A 19,792-nucleotide genomic window follows, 5' to 3' on the forward strand; every position below is an offset into this window, starting at 1 on the left:
AAGGCCAACCAAGGAGCCAGACTTTCACCCTTACCCACCTGTAATGAGATGCCCACCCACCCCAAAACTGGAATGTTGTCAGAGAAGGCCAAACAGAGAGTCAAGACTTTCATTTCTACTGTGCAGTAATGAGATCCCCCTTCCTACTCCTCAATTGGGTGATGTCAGACATGGTCTAGTGAAGAGGACAGCCCCCTCTGTTGGGTCAATGGAGGCCAAAAGGGAAGAAGTAAGTTAATAGCAGCAGAGGACTACTGGGGAGCCAGAACTCCTACCCCTGCTCAGCAATAATGAAGAATCCTTACTGCCTCAGCTGTTGGTGGAAGCTTAGGGAAGAACTGGGCTTCTACAACTATAGGTAACAATGAGGTGGCACCTGGCCCCTCTCCTGCCATCACTTTGTCAAAATAAGCTAGGTAGAACAGAAGGGTTAAATAAGATCCAATGTCTCATAGCATAGTGCCCAAAATGTTTGTAATTGAACTGAAAATTACTTGTCATAGTAAGAGCCAGAAAAATCTCAACTTGAATGAGAAAAGACAATAAAAAGATGACAACATTGAGATGACAGAGATGTTAGGATTATCTGGCAAAGATTTTAAAGCAGCCATCCTAAACATACTTCAGCAAGCAATAATGAACATGTTTGAAACAAGTGAGAAAATAGAAAGTCTCAGCAAGTAAACAGAAAATATGAAGAAGCAAATGGAAATTTTATTTTATTTTTTTTTAATTTTTATTTATTTATGATAGTCGCAGAGAGAGAGAGAGAGACAGAGACACAGGCAGAGGGAGAAGCAGGCTCCATGCACCGGGAGCCTGACGTGGGATTCGATCCCGGGTCTCCAGGATCGTGCCCTGGGCCAAAGGCAGGCGCCAAACCGCTGCGCCACCCAGGGATCCTGCAAATGGAAATTTTAGAACCAAAAAGTACAATAAAATTAAAATTAAATTAAAAATTCAAAGGATGAGCTCAATAGCAGAATAGAGGAGACAGGGAAGAATGAATGAACTCAAAGAACAATAGAAATTGCTTAATCTGAACAACAGAGAGGAAACAGACTGGAAAAAAATAAAGCCCCAGGGACAAGTAGGGTAATAACAAAATATCTAATATTTGTATCATAAGAGTCCCAGAAAGAGAGGAGAAAAAAGATGGGGCTGAATTACTTGAAGAAGTAATAGCTGAAAACTCCCCAAATTTGGCAAAAGATATAATCCTATGGATTCAAGAAGCTGAGAAAATTTCAAACAAGATAAATCCATAGAAATCCACCCTAAGGGGATCCCTGGGTGGCGCAGCGGTTTGGCGCCTGCCTTTGGCCCAGGGCGCGATCCTGGAGACCCGGGATTGAATCCCACATCAGGCTCCCGGTGCATGGAGCCTGCTTCTCCCTCCGCCTGTGTCTCTGCCTCTCTCTCTCTCTCTCTCTCTCTCTCTCTCTCTCTCTCTCTGTGACTATCATAAATAAATAAAAATTAAAAAAAAATCCACCCTAAGACAAATTATAGCCAATCATCTGAAAACTAAAGACAAAAAGATCTTGAAAACAGTGAGAGAAACACTTTTTCTATGGCGTGAGAGGGGTGAGCAACTCAAATGACAGCAGATTTCTTATCAGAAATTATAGAGTCCAGCATAAGTTGCACAATATTTTGTTTGCTAACAGCAAAGAACTGTCAATCCAAAATCATATACCCAGTGAAAATATCCTTCAAGAATAAAAGGAAAATCAAGACCTTCTGAGATGAGGGAAAACTAAAAGAATTCGCTACCAGCAGACCTTACCCTAATAGAATGGTGAATGGAAGTTCTCTAAACAGAAAGGAAGTAATAAAAGAAAGAATCTTGGGACATCTCTAAGAAAGAACAATGGAAAGAGTAAAAATATGGATAAATATGATAGATTTTCCTTGTCTTCTTGTGCCTTCTAAATTATGTTTGATGGTTGAAATGAAATGATAACATTGTGATGTGGTTCAAAATGTATGTAGAAGAAATATTTAAAACAATTATTATGGGCCCCTGAACAACCCCCTTAAAAATCTGAACATTTATATGCAGATTTTTAAAAATACAATTCAGTATTGTAAATGTATTTTCTCTTCCTTACGATTGTCTTGATAACATTTTCCTTTCTCTATCCTACTTCATTATAATAACATAGTATGTAATACATATACCAAATATATTTCAATCATCTGGTTTGTATTGGTAAGGCTTCCAGTCAACATTAGGCTAATAGGAATTAAGTTTTTGAGGAATCAGAAGTTATATATGGGGGGTGCCTGGGTGGCTCAAGTAAGTTAAGCATCTGCCTTCAGCTCAGGGTCATAATCTCACAGTCCTGGGATCAAGCCCAGCATTGGACTTCCTGCTCAGGAGGGAGCCTGCTTCTCCCTCTCCCTTTGCCCCTCCCCCTGCTCATACTTTCCCTCTCTCAAATAAATAAATAATACCTTTTAAAAAAGTTATACATGGATTTTCAACTGTTGGGGGGTGCCCCTAACCCCTGTGGTATTCAAGGGTCAACTATAGTTTTGCAAGATGTTACCATTGGGGGAAACAGTAAAGAGGATACTAGATCTCTCTGTATTGTTTCTTACAACAGCATATCAATTTACAGTTATCAAAAATAAAAAGGTTAAAGTTAAAAAGAAGTCTGTACTAGATAATAATGTCTAACATTTATTGCTATATGTTAGTCACTGTTAAAAAACACTTTACCTGTATCCAACTCATTTGATCCTTACAACCTATGAGGATAGGTGTTACTATGAGCCTTATTTTAAGGAAAAAAATGTTACAGAGAAGTTAAATGAATTGCCCAAGGTCACACAGCCAGTAAGATCTCAAACTGGGAATTAGGCTCAGAGTTGTCTACCTCTAGAATCTGCACTTTAGATAATTTTAAAGTGCAAACTAATATTAATAAAGTGAAATGTTCAGTGTCAGAAGAATGTAAAGCATAGGAATGATCTTTAGTTGGTTGGAGTTGTCTGTAAAGGAAACAACCATGTATTGAGACTTTTCTTCATTCACTGAATATTGCGTACTGGCTTTCTCTAAGAATGGCAGGTAGGTTTCATGACATAGGCCAAGTCTGACTGATTGACATTGGCTGCCTAGAAAATTAGGTTAACACAGATACTGATGCCACATCACAGCTGAACAAGAAAGAGTTTTATGGCTATAGATATTTGCCATTTACAAGGTGGAAGGAAAAGATGAAGAATGAGTGATAATGTGTTTGCATCTGTCACTATTCTCAGATTTGAGCTTAGTGTTTTACATGTATTATACAATGTAATCCATACAAAACACTGTGTTGAGTATTATCCACTTTTCATAGATGAGGAAACACGTTCATCGAGTTTAGTTAACTGGTCCAAGTTCACACAGCCAGTGAGTGGCAGAGCCAGGATTGAAGAGAAGTTCTTCATCCCTAGGAATCATGCTCTTTTCACCACATCTGCTGAAGAAGAAGAATTTTATTGAGTTCTTGAAAGAAATTATGGACATGGATTGGCAGAAATGGCAACATATATATATATATATATATATATATATATATATATATATATATACACATATATATATATTTCTGCATAAATACAGAAATAGAAATCAACCAATCCCTCAAAAGACAGGAAGCTGACTGGCCCAATTAGAGTCCTAGAGTATATTGGAGAGTAATGACTAGAGATTATAGGGACCCAGTGCCCAACTGACTGAAAGCTTGGAAACAAAAAAGCTTTTAAACCCCAAAGATTTACTCTCCCAAGTTTATTTTCTGCGGGCTTCTAGTGCAGTGGAATATGAAGGGCTAACAATAATAGTAGGCTTCAAGACTTGTCTATTTTTCCCCATCTTCTTTTTTTTTTCTTTTTTTTTTTAATTTTTATTTATTTATGATAGTCACAGAGAGAGAGAGAGAGGCAGACACAGGCAGAGGGAGAAGCAGGCTCCATGCACCGGGAGCCTGACGTGGGATTCGATCCCGGGTCTCCAGGATTGCGCCCTGGGCCAAAGGCAGGCGCCAAACCGCTGGGCCACCCAGGGACCCCCCCATCTTCTTTATTAGGCTGTGCAAGTATTCTTAACCTACTTTCTTAAGGGGAATAGGACTCACCCTGTATCCATTAATTTTCTTATTGTTTTTTAATTATAAAAGATGGCTGGCTCAGTCAGTAGAGCAGGCAACTCTTGACTTCAGCGTTACGAGTTCAATCCCCATGGTGGGCATGGAGCCTACTTGAAAAAAGAAAGATGGACATGTATATATATTGCAAGAGTCTCAAATAACAAAATTAAATAAATAAATTTTAAAGTATTGCCCCAACCTTTAATCTTTAATCCCATTCCTCAAAAGTAACTTCTGTTAATAGTTTGGGGTCTACACTTTTAGATCCTTTGTATATTTAAATATATATATAGGGAAGCCCGGGTGGCTCGCCGTTTAGTGGCACCTTCAGCCCAGGGTGTGATCCTGGAGACCTGGGATCGAGTCCCACGTAGGGCCCCCTGCATGGAGCCTGTTTCTCCCTCTGCCCGTGTCTCTGCCTCTCTCTCTCTGTGAGAGAGAGTAAATAAATAAAATATTTTCAAAAATAAAAAAATATATATAATATATGTCTATAATTTTTATATTATATATGCATGTGTACATACAAAATACTATTTTGTACCATTATATTTAATGTATAATTTATAATATATGTAATTATATATAAATATAGAATTGTTCTATGTAATTATATATAAATATAGAATTGGAAAAATTATATCAAGTACACAAATAAGTAATTATATATATTCATGAATTTATACATTTATGTAACATATAAATATATGTAAACAACTATATATTTATATAAATATATAAATTATATATTTATTGTAATATAGTATTTTGTGTGTAATTATGTGTACATTTATAGTATTTTACATGCACATATGTATATATAATATACAAATTATATTTATTATATATACTGAATATATGGAAACAGAATTTATGTCTTATATGTTATATAATATATACATATTATAATATATAACCCTGAAGACATAAATTTAGGTTAATCATTCTTAGTAAAGATATAAGTCAAAGGCTGAGAAGTTTGAGCTGGAATCCGGGTTTTTAACTTTCCTTTTTTTTAAGATTTTATTTATTCATGAGTGACATAGAGAGGCAGAGAGAGTGGCAGGGAGAAGCAGGCTCCATGCCAAGCGCCTGGCGGGACTCGATCCCGGGACTGCAGGACTGCGCCCTGGACCAAAGGCAGGTGCCAAACCGCTGAGCCACCCAGGGATCCCTCCTCTGGGCTTTTTTTAATTTATCTTTTCCTTTGTGAACTTCTCGTTCCTCACGGGGATATTAACATCTGAAAAGGGTTGTCAAAGCTTCTAACAAAAGGGCCCTCAGAAAGGCAAAAGTTTGTCCTGATTACACTGGGTCACTGTTAACCTCACATTAATAAGGTCAGTAGAGAGGGACGCCTGGGTGGCTCAGTGGTTGAGCGTCTGCCTTCGGCTCAGATGGAAATTCCAGGCTGGGATCCATCCAGTCCCACATGGGGCTCCCCGTGGGGAGCCTGTTTTTCCCTCTGCCTATGTTTCTGTGTCTCTCATAAATAAAAAGATCTTTAAAAAGGAATAATACCATCAGTAGATCCTAGAGCAAGAACTTACGCTTAAGTGCTCCTGAAGCGAGAAGCGTGGTCTAGTGCCTATCGGGAGCTTCTGAATCAACACCAAGGATTTAGATCGTCAATTTCAGTTGCTGAGAAAAAGAAGAGTTATCAAAGGGTCTAACAACTTTCTGCTGGATAGCGCCTAGTCGACGCCTCTGCGGATTTGATGACATTCTTTTTTTTTTTTTTTTTTAAGATTTTATTTATTCATGAGAGACAGAAAGAGGCAGAGACACAGGCAGAGGGAGAAGCAGGCTCCGTGCAGGGAGCCCGACGTGGGACTCGGTCCCAGGACTCCGGGGTCACGCCCTGGGCTGCAGGCGGCGCTAAACCGCTGAGCCGCCCATGCGTCCCGGGTTTGACGACGTTCTGTTTCACTCTGATTTTCTTTATGCCTGAACCTCCTGCAGCTATCGATGGGCTTGTTGGGTTTTGGCTTCCTTGCTACGTACCTTCCGGAGGCTGCAATCAGCGCTTACCTGGCTGCCGTGGCGCTACACGTTATTCTGTCCCAGCTGACTTGCATCTTTGGCATTATGATCGGTTTCCACTCTGGTCCCATCTCCTTCTTCTATGTAAGTAATTTCTACCCTCACCCAGAGATACAAGTGCCCCTCCCCTCACCTCTAAAAGGAAGTGGACCCTCCTGGAGAGACTGCTGCCTAGGCGGCTGGGTCAACAGAGTCTTAGAAATAATTGCATCTGTTCTAGATTTACGATCTTAATTGCAGATGCCAGTAGGATCATGTCCTCAGTTGCATTAACTATTTGGCCCACGCTTTTTAAACAAACATTAAATCTAGGCTTTTAAAATACAGGAATCTATCATAATTCTTCCCATTACATGCCTCATAGCAGACTTGTATCCTAAAACATTAAAGAATATAAAATGCCACATAGTCCCTTAATGCAACAATGGCATAGAAGCCATGCTAAAGAACATCAATGGTTTAAAAAAATTAGTAAAGGAGCAGGCTGGTAAACAGAACTCCTGGGTTCTTTTTTTATATATATTTTATTTATTCATGAGAGATACAGAGAGAGGGAGAGGCAGAGACACAGGCAGAGGGAGAAGCAGGCTCTATGCAGGGAGCCCAATATGGGACTCAGTCCCAGGTCTCCAGGATCACACCTCAGGCTGCAGGCGGCGCTAAGCCGCTGCGCCACCGGGGCCGCCCAGAACTCCTAGGTTCTTTCCATTGCACTGAAACAGGTGTATTCTCTCCTATTGGGCATTATTATCTTTTGATATCTCTTTATCAACTTAGATATATATGGATATATATCCTCCCCTTTGCCTTCACTGTGCTAGTAATGCTCATAAAGACATTTGTGCCCAGAGACACTGCTTAGGGATTTCTTTTTTTTTTTTTTTTCTTTTTGAACTAATGTAGAGAGAGTGTCATTTTCTAGCCATAGGCGATTATCAAACCCCTTTCTAAGCCTCTGTAATTTTGTTTTCTTTCAGAACATAGTTAACTACTGTGCAACTCTCCCAAAAGCTAATTCTACCAGCATCCTGCTATTTCTAACTGCTGTTGTTGCGCTGAGAATCAACAAATGTATCAGAATTTCTTTCAATCGGTACCCAATTGAGTTTCCCATGGAAGTTTTACTGGTAGGTGTTATAATGCCCCAAATTCATGCTTTAGATCATTTAAAATGCCTACTTTTTAAAAATAAAAATAAAAACAAGAAAGCAAGCAAACTAGGAAGGAAAAGGATTAGAGGAGACTATAAAAATAATAATTTTTAAATGTATGTTAAATTGTGACAAAGTGGAATACATTTAAATTTTTTTTGGAATACATTTAATTTTTAAATAATAGCTTATGTTTGTAAAACATGCTTTTTTTTATTAAATTTTTTTATGATAGTCACACACACACACAGAGAGAGAGAGGCAGAGACACAGGCAGAGGGAGAAGCAGGCCCCATGCACCGGGAGCCTGATGTGGGATTCAATCCCGGGTCTCCAGGATCGCGCCCTGGGCCAAAGGCAGGCGCCAAACCGCTGTGCTACCCACGGATCCCCAAAACATGCTTATTTTTAAAGTATTTTCTCTATTTCCTCTTTCATACTATTTCAGAAATAAGTCCCGCTCCCCCTTATGAAAGTAATCCAGGCTCATTCTAGCAATTTTTTTTTTTTTTTTTTTTTTGGGAGAGAGAGAGAGAGAGAGAGAGAGAGAATGGGCAGGCGCAGAGGGAGAGGGAGAAGCAAACTCCCCAGTGAGCAGGGAGCCTGCTGTGGGGCTTGATCCCAGGACTCTGAGATCATGACCTGAGCTAAAGGCATATGCTTAACCAGCTGAGCCACCCAGGTGCCCCTCATTCTAACAACTTTGAAAAACATAAGGAAAAAATGGAAGAAAAGAAATTTCTGCACCTGTAATGTCAATTACAATTGATAATTTTGGATTTTCAGCTATTACTGTTTTCTTCCTTCAAATATATTTATTTGACAGGCCTATGCTCAGTGTTGGTGAATTTCCATCTTCTTCTGTATAGAACTTTGATCCTACCTTTTTTTTTTTTTTAAGATTTTATTTTTAAGTAATCTCTACCCCTAACGTGGAGCTTGAACTCACAAGATCGAGTCGCATGCTCTACCAGCCAAGCCAGTCTGGTGTCCCCAAGCCAGTCTGGTGTCCCTGTTTCTATTTTAATAGTGTTGTAATCATACTGTTATTTAGCCTCCTTTCATTCTCACTATGCTGCAGTAGAGAAATTGAAGGAGATGAGATGTTAAATGGATTGCCTAATCTATGTCATTTGTAAGTGGCAGAGCTGGGGCTCACCACTAACAATAACATTTCTTCTTTCTTTAAAAAAAAAATCTACCGATAAAACTTATCTTTTGGAGTTAAAATTAACATTTTTACAGTGACAAAGACATTCTCATAAATAAAGCTCAGGTTTTTATTTTTATTTTTTTAAAAAGATTTTATTTACTTATTCATGAGAGACACAGAAAGAGAGCGAGAGAGGCAGAGACACAGGCAGAGGGAGAAGCAGGCTCCATGCAGGGAGCCCAATGCAGGGACCCTGATCACACCCCGGGCCGAAGGCAGGTGCTAAACCGCTGAGCCACCCAGGTTGTCCTAAAGTCAGCATTTTTTATATAGGATCACTGAATGCTTGGATGTCCATGAGAATTAATTTCCCCTTAAGAAGTGTTCTGTTCGGGTTGGAGGCAAAAAAAAAAAAAAGTGTTCTGTTGTTGCAGAGATGCTTCAACTTCACCAAATGTCCATGTGTTGCCCTGTATTTTCCAGCTTCCCTGTAGTTAGGCAGAACCATGTGACTTTGGGGCCAAAGCATAGGAGAAAGCATGTGAGTCTCCATGTTCTTTCTCTCCCTGCTGTGGTAATCATAGGGCTGTATGGTGAAATAACTGGGTCCCCACGTGGAATTAGCCTGGATCCCTGAGGCACTATTTGCAAAGAAGTTGCCTCAAAGAGACACTGACCCACAATAGACTCTGTGTGGGCAAAAAAAAATAACACTAAGGTCTCATTATTTGTATGTTGCCACAGTATAACCTATACTAGATAATATAGGTCTATACTTTGCACGATTAAAAGAGTATACGAATTGCGTTGGAAGTTGAGACCAAGCTCTGTCTTATAACTGTTGTCTACTTCCTATGGAGATGGATATTCTTTTTTCCTTGGAGTAGTTGAAAAGCTATTAATTCATAAAGGGCAGAAACTGAAAGACTAATTTTATCAAAGACTTCCCAAATCACTGTACATACGTAATGGTGCCCTAGAACCCAGGGGACCAGGTACAGATGGAGTTTGGGGAGTGGAGTCAGGGCTAACCTCTCCTTTTCATGGAACCCAGCTCAGCTCTGACATCTTGGGAAGCTGAAGCTTTGGAGTCACCAGCAGATGGCATCGGTGACACAGATATTCGTTCTCTCTCTCTCTCTAATTTCAGCCTTATTGAGGTGTAATTGACATAAAAGGTATACATCATGATGATTTCATATGCAAATACATCGAAAAAGAATTCACCCATCGAGGTAATTAACACTTCCATCACCTCACATATTTATCTTTTGTGTATGTACGAGTATGAGAGAACATTTAAGTTTTACTCTTCGCAAATTTCAATTATACAATGCAATGGTATCAGCTATAGTCACCATGAGTAGCATTAGATCCTCAGAACTTATTCATCTTAAATGTGAATGTTTGTACATTTTGATCAAACTTTCCCTGTTTCCTCCAACTTCCGGCTCCTGGCAACCACTTTTCTACTCTGTTGCCATAAGTTTGACTGTTTTGTATTTGTTTTTGCTTTTAGATTCCACATGGCAGTAATACCATACAGTATTTGTCTTTCTCTGGCTTTTTTCACTTAGCATATTGCCCTCAAAATCCAGCCACGTTGTGGCAAATCAGCCCTCTCTTAAGAGACAGCAGCAGGAATCATAGGGATATTCCTTTAAGCAACCTCAAAGGCAATGAACATTAACCAGGGTTATTAGGAAAGGTGAGAAGTAAAAGTATAGAGGATGCTGTGGTTGACAGATTGGTTTGTGAGCTACAGTTAAGACATTCCTTTGGGGGGCAGCCCTGGTGGCTCAGCAGTTAAGCGCCCCCTTCAGCCCAGGGCCTGATTCTGGAGACCCAGGATCAAGTCCCATGTCAGGATCCCTGCATGGAGCCTGCTTCTCCCTCTGCCTGTATCTCTCTGTCTCTCTGTCTCTCTCTCTGCCTCTCATGAATAAATAAATAAAATCTTAAAAAAAAAAAAAAGACATTCCTTTGGGGAGTGCTATAAATAGGGTGTACCGTGGAGCAAAGCGGGGGAGGAAACCCAGATCCAGCAACAAAAGTCAGTGGAGACTTTGAATTATTGCAGTTTAGGAATTAAACATTTTTGTGTCCTAATTTATACTCAAAGGTTATCAAAGCCTGCAATACATTACTTAAATACATGTCAAGTCAAGTGATTGGGATCACTGTCCACCAAGTAACAAGGATTAGAGATGTTTAGAACTGGGAAAAGACTTGCATGTTTCCCCTGGCAGTGAGGGAAATGGGAGAGGGAGGATGAGAGCTGCTATGCCCTAGGGTGTAAAAAGCTTCTCACAGCACTCACCAAGACAGTACCGTGTACACATGCTGCAGGAAACTACACACACCCACCAATCTGTCCTTAACACTCTAGTGTCAAATAGTAAGGGGAAGTTTCAAGGCAATATCTGGGATCCAGATAGACTATACAGGCAAATAATTCAAGAATCCTATAGCTCTGGGGCACCTGGGTGGCTCAGTGGTTGAGCATCTGCTGTTGGCACAGGTCCTGATCCCAGGGTCCTGGGATCAAGTCCTACATTGGACTCCCCGTGGGGAACCTGCTTCTCCCTCTGCCTATGCTGCCTTTCTCTCTGTGTCTCTCATGAATAAATAAATTAAATATTTTTATTTTTATTTTTTTAAGATTTACTTATTTATTTATTCATGAGAGACAGAGAGAGAAAGAGAGAGGCAGAAGGAGAAGCAGGCTCCATGCAGGGAGCCCGACGCGGGACTCGATCCCGGGACCCCAGGATCACACCCCGGGCCGAAGGCAGGGGCTAAACCACTGAGCCACCCAGGGATACCCTAAATATTTTTAAAAACAAAAAAGAATCCTATAGCTCTAAGAAATTATACATATTATATGTTCATAATTTATATATATATGTATATGAGTGTGTATTTGTGTATGTGTTTATTTAAGTTGTATATCAAACACCAAACAAGCATCAAAATATTTGTCTTTCGGTGATTTCCTTCTGCTTTTTAATTTTTCATATTTTCACTATGTTCCTTTGTGAGCAAGCATTACCTTCATATTGGAAATAAAAAGGGTTCCTTGGCTAGTTTCCATACTTCTTGTCCTTTTGTTTTGTTTTGTTTTGTTTTGTTTTTTTGTTTTTTTGTTTTTACTTCTTGTCCTTTAACTATAAAAAGAACCAAACCTTTCTCTGACTCAAGCTATGATCCAGATTTTTCTTTCCCTTCTGACCTGTAAGGTTCCCAGCTGTCTTCATCAGATCACAGCATCCCAGGTAAACCAATTGCTATCCTGCTCAGTATCTGAACTCTCAGCGGAGACTGGGAAAAGATTTATATGTTAGTAGGGAGAATGGGGTAAAGCAGCTACATAATAATTATTTTTATTTATTTATGATAGTCACAGAGAGAGAGAGAGAGACATAGGCAGAGGGAGAAGCAGGCTCCATGCGCCGGGAGCCTGATGTGGGATTCGATCTCGGGTCTCCCGGATCGTGCCCTGGGCCAAAGGCAGGCGCTAAACCGCTGCGCCACCCAGGGATCCCAATAATTATTTTAATACCTGGGCATCCAGTTATTTTGTCTCTAGCTTAATTTGCTTGGTGTCAGGTCTCTATAAGGTGTAACAATTGGCTAGGTTGTCTATTTTCCCACAAGTTGAAATGGAAAGGAGACTTGTTATTTTAGGAGTAAATAAAAGGTAGATAAAAAAGCAAGTCATTGCTTTGCTGAGGACTTTTTCTTTGTGCTATCGAATGCTGCTCCGTATTTACTATTGAGGGTTAGTCAGTAATAGGATTCTCAGTATATCTCAACAATCCCCAAGGGTTTATTTATATTAGTACAGTATACCTAGATCTAAAAACTTTTACAACTGAGGCTTTTATGTAGCCATAACCTGAAAACATCTTTATATTTGGTCCAGATGTTTCAAGTTGGGGAGGATATCCATTTGTTCCCATTGTTATGTCAGAGGCTGAGAATGAAGTTGCTTTTCATTCTGGCTACAATGCTAAAAAGAACTCAGTGGGGGTACCTGGGTGGCTCAGTCCATCAAGCTTCCAACTTTTGGTTTTACTCAGGTAAAAGTCTCCCTGAAATTGAGTCCTCAGCTGGGCTCTGCACTTGGGGCGGGGGCTGGGGGAGGAGTCTGCTTGAGATGCTCTCTCTCCCTCTCCCTCTGTCCCTCCCCATCATGTTCCCTCTCTCTCTCAAACTAAATCTTAAAAAAAATTAAACAAATAAAAAGAGCTTAGGGAATCAAGAGTCAGAGGGGATTTCTGCTTTCTTGCTCCACTGAATAGGCCCTGCCTCTCTCTCCAACTTTCCTGCATAGGGACTGCCACATATTTCAATCCCTGTCTTGCTAAGGCTATAAGCGCCTCTGCTCCTGGAAGCAATCTATAATTTTTAGATGATCATATGCCTTTTTTTTTAACCCCTACAGATTCTTGGCTTTGCTGCTTTTGCAAACAAGATAACCATGGCAACAGAAACCAGCAAGATGCTCATTGATATGATTCCTTATAGGTCAGTAACCACTTTTCAGGATTACTCTTCCCATTCTGTTACCCTCACTTAGCCTCTGACCACATAGCCTGACTGCTATTCTGTACCAGCAGTCTGGCCACAGACAAATTTGGGAAGTGGGCTTAAATTCATTTTAGAATATAGAAGTTCCCAAAAGAAGAGAGGCTAGGATAACCCTTTGTTTCTTCATTGGTCAGCCTCTTAATCTCTTCCCATAGTTGAGTCAGGTCCTCTCACACAAATAAACTGGGTACCAGAGAGATTCACACAGTTTTTTCATGGTACATCATGGGTCTTCTCAACCTCCATACCCATCTGACTAACTCCCAAGGGTGGAACAAGAGATGCCTCTGTTTTCCTGGCCTCTCTCCTGGAGCTCAGTGCTCAGGAGATGAGTGTTCCTCTGTCTTCACCCAGTTAGACTGAATCAGTGTCCTCAAGAAACATTATTTCATCACTCTGAGTAGAAAGCTATCTTCAAACAGTCTGGCATGTGGAGCTCTTAAGTTCTATCAATTAATTTACAATTTACATTATAATTCCTAACCAGTGACTTTGGGTCACTCTTGCTTCTGTTAGGAAATTTGAGTTCCTATAATCTTGATCAGATGAATCACTTTAGATAAGAAAGGCAATATATTGCAGTTTCTTGACTCACAGGCAGGCTTTTGAAGAGCATCATTCATTTCCTTATGCTGTTCATACTGCAGAGTCAGTGATACTGGCCACCTCCCAAATAATACAACATAGGCTACTTTGATGACAGCAGATCAGATTAGTCTCATGTCCTACAAGTTTTCCATGAAATCTAATGATGACTAAATCGTTTAAAATTCTGTTCAATTAAAAAAAAAATGTAAGCAGACCACCTAGGAACCAGGGAATGCAGTGGTAAATAAGACTGACTCTTTGCTCTCAGGAAAAAATAACAACAATGAGATCGGTGATAATTATTTCATTTCATTTGAACCTCACTCCTTCTTAAGGCTGAAGAAACTGAGGTTTACCAAATTTAAATTACTTGCCCATGATCACACAGTTGGTTAGGGGCAGAGCTCCTTTTGAACCTATTTCTATTTAATTCCAAAATCTATAATTATAATCACTATATTATATTTACTCAATATGATTCTGTTATTGATGAATGAAAAACCATACAGTCAACTTTTGCTTATGTTTTATCATAAGATTCAGGGTTTAGATAGGTAAACATTTCAAAAATCTAATTTTAGGTATTGGTTTGAACTACCTGTTTTGTTATGTGTTTATTCAAGGTTGCTAAAGATTAAAAAATAGAACAATTTAAGTTAGTTCTTTCTGTATCCATGTCTCCTTGTAACCAAAACTGCTAACAAAGAATTAAATGTTAAAGAACAGCAGAAAGGAAAAACAGTGGTTTATGTTACCATATTAAATACTTAAGGTTTACTAATGTAGATTTGGGCAGTAAATTCCATTGATTGTAACCTCTTTGGGATAGCCACATTCTTCTCTAACTTCTTGAAAGTACATAAAAGGGAAATTTAACAAAAGGCTTAATATCTGCCTTTAAGTATTCAGTTTTATTTCTATGCAGCTCACTACCTGGAAAACACAAAGATTGCTTGTAAGTTTAAGTATACTATAAATAGAGAACTAAAACAGACATAGTTATTTTTTTTTAAATTTTTTATTTATTTATGATAGTCACAGAGAGAGAGAGAGAGGCAGAGACACAGGCGGAGGGAGAAGCAGGCTCCATGCACCGGGAGCCTGATGTGGGATTCGATCCCGGGTCTCCAGGATCGCGCCCTGGGCCAAAGGCAGGCGCCAAACCGCTGCGCCACCCAGGGATCCCTAAAACAGACATAGTTAGATGGTGAAAGAAAAGATATTCAAAAATAGGAATTTAGATTTCTGCATAATAATGATGAGAAATAGGAAGACAAGAGGAGATAGTACTTTGTGGTGCTAAAAGGGATAGTTCCTATTCTAAAGAAAATAAAATTGAAAATGCATAAACTAATAACATTTAATTAGATAAGGGATCAAAAATAAACACATCACAACATTTATTTTTTAAAAATTCTTCCAGGGCGCCTGGGTGGCTCAGCGGTTTAGCGCCGCCTTCAGCACAGGGTATTCCCGGGTCTCCAGGAATCCAGTACCACATCGGGCTCCCTGCATGGAGCCTGCTTCTCCCTCTGCCTGTGTCTCTGCCTCTCTTTCTGTGTGTGTGTGTGTGTGTGTGTGTGTGTGTGTGTCTCATGAATAAATAAATAAAATCTTAAAAATAAATAAATAAATAAATCCTTCCAAGTGATATTTAATACATTGTTCATTTTACCGAATTTGGATTTTACACAAAATTTTGGAAGTTAGTTATTGAGTCCTATATGTGGGTCTTGATGATATGATAAAAATAATCAGAAGAAAAAACATTTCAAATAGCAAACTTCATCTAAAACATTTTGAAGATTTTTTTTTCTTACTTAGAAAAGAAACTTAGAGATACAGAAACCAAAGCACATTTGTGCTTCCAAATTCAGTTTGAGGATTATTCTATGGATCTGTGGGGAAACAACACCGCCCCCCAAATCATGAAGATTTCTTTTCCTTTTTTAGTATGTTTATATCATGATTGATTTTTGAATTTTAACCAACATTGCATCCTCTGATAAACCTCACTTAGTAATAATGTATTATTATCATTTTATATATTGATTTGTTAAAATGATGTTAAGAATTTTTATATTTATGTATATGAAGGATAATGGCCTGAGAGTTTCTTTTCTTGTAATATCTGTGTCTGGCTTTAGTTTCAGAGTATTGTAGACATTGTAAAAGGATTTGGGATGTATTCTCTTGTCTTTAATTTCTGGAAGAGTTTCTACAGAAGTGGCTTTCTTTCTTTCTTGGAAGATTTTATTTATTTATTCGTGAAAGACACACACACAGAGGCAGAGACACAGGCAGAGGGACAGGTAGGCTCCCCTCAAGGAGCCTGATGTGGAACTCCATCCTGGCCCCTGGGATCATGCCCTGAGCCAAAGGCAGACACTCAACCGCTGAGCCCCGCAGGTGTCCTGGCATTTATTTCTTAATGGTAGAATTCATCAGTGAATGAATGATATTTAGGCCTGAAGTTTTCATTGTGGGAAGGTTCTTTTTTTTTTTTTTTAAGATTTTATTTATTTATTCATGAGAGACACAGAGAGAGAGGCAGAGACACAGGCAGAGGGAGAAGCAGGCTCCATGCAGGGAGCCCATGTGGGACATGATCTGGAGACTCGAAGATCATGCCCTGAGCCAAAGGCAGATGCTTAACCACTGAGCCACCCAGGCGTCCCATTGGAGGAAGGTTCTTAACTACAAATTCAATTTTTAATAGCCCTCACTCTATAAACACTCTCTATAAGTCACGTTATCTATCTTCTTGAGAGTACTCTGTTAGTTTGGTGATTCAAAGAATTTTCCCATTTAATCTAAGTTGTCAAGTATATTGGCAAAATGTTATTTATAATATTCTCTTATTATCTTGTTTTACTAACAGCTTTATTAATATACAATTCCTATACCATAAAATTCACCATTTTAAAGTGTACATTTCAGGGACGCCTAGATAGCTTAGCAGTTAAGCTCCTGCCTTCGGCCCAGTGCATGATCCTGAAGTCCCGAGATCGAGTCCTAGGATGGAGTCCCACATTGGGCTCCCTGCATGGAGCCTGCTTCTCTCTCTGCCTGTGTCTCTGCCTCTGTCTCTGTGTCTTTCATGAATAAATAAATAAAAACTTTTTTTTAAGTGTACATTTCACTCACTTTTAGTATATTCTCAAAGTTGTACAGCCATCATTGTTATCTAATTTTAAAATATTTTATCACCCTCAAAAAAGAAGCCTTATCCCATTTGTCCCCTTCCACAGCCCTTGGCTACCACTTAACGTACTTTTTTTTTTAAGATTTTATTTATTTTTTTGACAGACACAAAATAAGAGAGCACAAGCAGAAGGAATAGCAGGCAGAGAGAGAGGGAGAAGCAGGCTCCCCACAGAGCAGGGACCCTAATGCAGGACTCGATCCCAGGACCCTGGGATCACGACCCAAGATGAAAGCAGATGTTTGACTAACTGAGCCACCCAGGCACCCTAATGTTTTAGTTTAAGTAAACTTTACACCACACATGGGACTTGAACTCATAGCCCCAAGATCAGGAGTCACACATTCTACTTTCTAACTCTAGAGATGTGCATATTCTGCAATAGAATCATAAAATGTGTGGTCTTTTGACTCCAGTTTCTTTCACTTAGCATAATGTTTTCAAGATTCATCCATATTATACCATGGATCATTCCTGTTTATGGCTGAATAATATTCCATTATATGGATATACCACCTTTTGTTAATCCATTCATCAGTTGAAAGACATTTCAGTTATTTCCAACTTTTGGTCATAGTGCTACTATGAACATTCATGTGCAAGGTTTTCTTTTGAGTACCTGTTATCATTCCTTTGGTGTTTATACTTAGGAGTAGATTTGCTGAGTCATATGGTAATTCTATGTTGAACTTATTAAGGAGCTGCCAGAAATTTTCTACAGCAGCTGCACCATTTTGCATTCCCACCAGTAACACACAAAGTTCCAACTTCTTCATACACTCACCAACATTTGTTATTTTTTGTTATTATTGTTGTTATTACCCTCTTAGTGAGAATGAAGTGATATATCACTCTGGCTTTGATTTGCATTTGAGGGCGAATGATGTTGAGCATCTTGACCCAGGAACTCTCTAAAATGAGAGTGCTTCCTGGTCATTTGTATATCTTTTTAGAGAAATAAATATTTAAGTCCTAAGACTACTTTTAGTTGGGTTATTTATCCTTTTGTTGTTGAGTTGTAGGAATTCTGGATACTAGACCTTCTCAGATATACAATTTGCAAGTATTTTCTCCTATGCTATCAGTTATCTTTTTTTTATTTTTATTTATTTATGATAGTCATACAGGGAGAGAGAGAGAGAGGCAGAGACACAGGCAGAGGGAGAAGCAGGCTCCATGCAGGGAGCCCGTCGCGGGACTCGATCCCAGGTCTCCAGGATCAGGCCCTGGACCGAAGGCAGCGCTAAACCGCCAAGCCACCCGGGCCACTGGTATACACCCTGTATACCAGTCTTAATTACTATAGCTTTGTGCTAAGTTTTGAAATGGAGAACCCTGTGCCCTCCAACTTTATTCATCTTTTTCAGGATCGTTTTTGGCTATTAGGGGTCCTTTGCAATTCCATTTAAATTTTAGGATCAGCTTTTCAATTTCTGCAAAAAGGGTCGTTGATATTTTGATAGGGATTGCATTGAATCTATATATCACTTTGAGACTTTTTTTGGCCAAACACATAAAATATGGTTAAATCTGTGAATGTAAACCTTCTAAAAGAGCAAATTCATTTTTTCACCCCTCTAAGATGCTATAGAACCAACGTGTTTTTTTTTTTTTTTTTCATGGAGACAGTGCTTTATTCAGCCTTCATACATTGAACTAAGCATCCAGCCACCAGCACAGAGATGGGTCTAGATGCACAGTCTGGCGGGACGTAAGGGCCCATGTCACAGAGCCAGGGGGCACCTGAGGCCAGAGCTTGAGCTCTGGAAGGCCCATGTCCATGTGGAAGCTGGCCTCACAGTGACACCACCACACCCACAGTCCACCCTTCTGCTGCAAAGGTAGAAGCAGACCTCAAAGCAATGGCAGACGCTCCAGCAATTGAAGACCTCAAAGCAGACCTCAAAGCAATGGCAGACGCTCCAACGTGTTATAAAAAGAACAAATTAAGTATTTATCATGCCTTTCCTATAAAAACTGCTCTTTAGGGTATCCAAATCATTGATAACAAGACATTTCACTTTATAAAAGTATTATAGCTGTTTAAGGGAGAAGGAATTCTAGAATTAAGACATCACCATTAAGGGATATTAGTGTATCATCTGTTAACATCACAAAAAGACATAATAACAAACTATTAGAAAGAGAAATTAAGAAAACAATCCCATTTACAATTGCATGAAAAAAAATTGCATAAATTTAACCAAGGAGGTGAAAGATATGTACCCTGAAAACTATAAGACATTGATGAAAAATTTAAAAAGACACAAATGGAAAAATATTCCATTCTTATGGATTGGAAGAATTAATATTGTTAAAGTGTTCATACTACTCAGAGCAATCTACAGATTCAATGCAATTCTATCAAAATCCCAATAGTATTTTTCACAGAAATAGAAAAATCTTTTATTTTAGATTTGTTTATTTATTCTAGAGAGAGAGCACAAGCACAAGTAGGGGTAGAGACAGAGGGAAAGAACCCTAAGTAGACTCCCCACAAAGTGCAGAACCCAACATAGGGCTCAATCCCAACCCTGAGATCATGACCTGAGCAGAAGGCAGATGCTTAACCAACTGAGCCACCCAGGCACTCTCTAAAATGAGAGTCATTATAGTTTTTTAAAAAGACAATTAGACATTGTGTGCCTCCTGACAAAAGTATACACCACCACCTGTGAACTATTTTTGCCCAAAAAAAACCTATCCTGGGCAGCCCGGGTGGCTCAGTGGTTTAGTGCTGACTTCCGCCCAGGGCGATCCTGGAGACCCCGGATCAAGTGCGGGGTGGGGCTCCCTGCATGGAGCCTGTTTCTCCCTCTGCCTGTGTCTCTGCCTCTCTCTCTGTGTTTCTCATGAATAAATAAATACAATCTTTAAAAACAATAGCAACAGCTTTTGTTGCAGGGTAGAAAAA

At 39.3% G+C, this 19,792-nt stretch overlaps 1 protein-coding gene across 7 annotated transcripts in view; it reads left to right on the plus strand.

Moving 5' to 3' along the window:
- SLC26A8 (solute carrier family 26 member 8) overlaps nucleotides 1–19,792 on the plus strand; it is an 84,234-nt gene that overhangs the window by 28,870 nt on the left and 35,572 nt on the right. For all 7 annotated transcript variants that reach the window (XM_041760009.1, XM_041759969.1, XM_041759994.1 and 4 more), the window contains 3 exons: nucleotides 6,108–6,272; nucleotides 7,166–7,315; nucleotides 12,940–13,022. In XM_041760009.1, coding sequence (XP_041615943.1) covers nucleotides 6,108–6,272; nucleotides 7,166–7,315; nucleotides 12,940–13,022 — 398 coding nt within the window. The remainder of the gene's footprint in view (nucleotides 1–6,107; nucleotides 6,273–7,165; nucleotides 7,316–12,939; nucleotides 13,023–19,792) is intronic.

The sequence above is a fragment of the Vulpes lagopus genome, chromosome 1, assembly GCF_018345385.1.
Source record: "Vulpes lagopus strain Blue_001 chromosome 1, ASM1834538v1, whole genome shotgun sequence".
In the NCBI taxonomy this organism is placed as follows: domain Eukaryota; kingdom Metazoa; phylum Chordata; class Mammalia; order Carnivora; family Canidae; genus Vulpes; species Vulpes lagopus.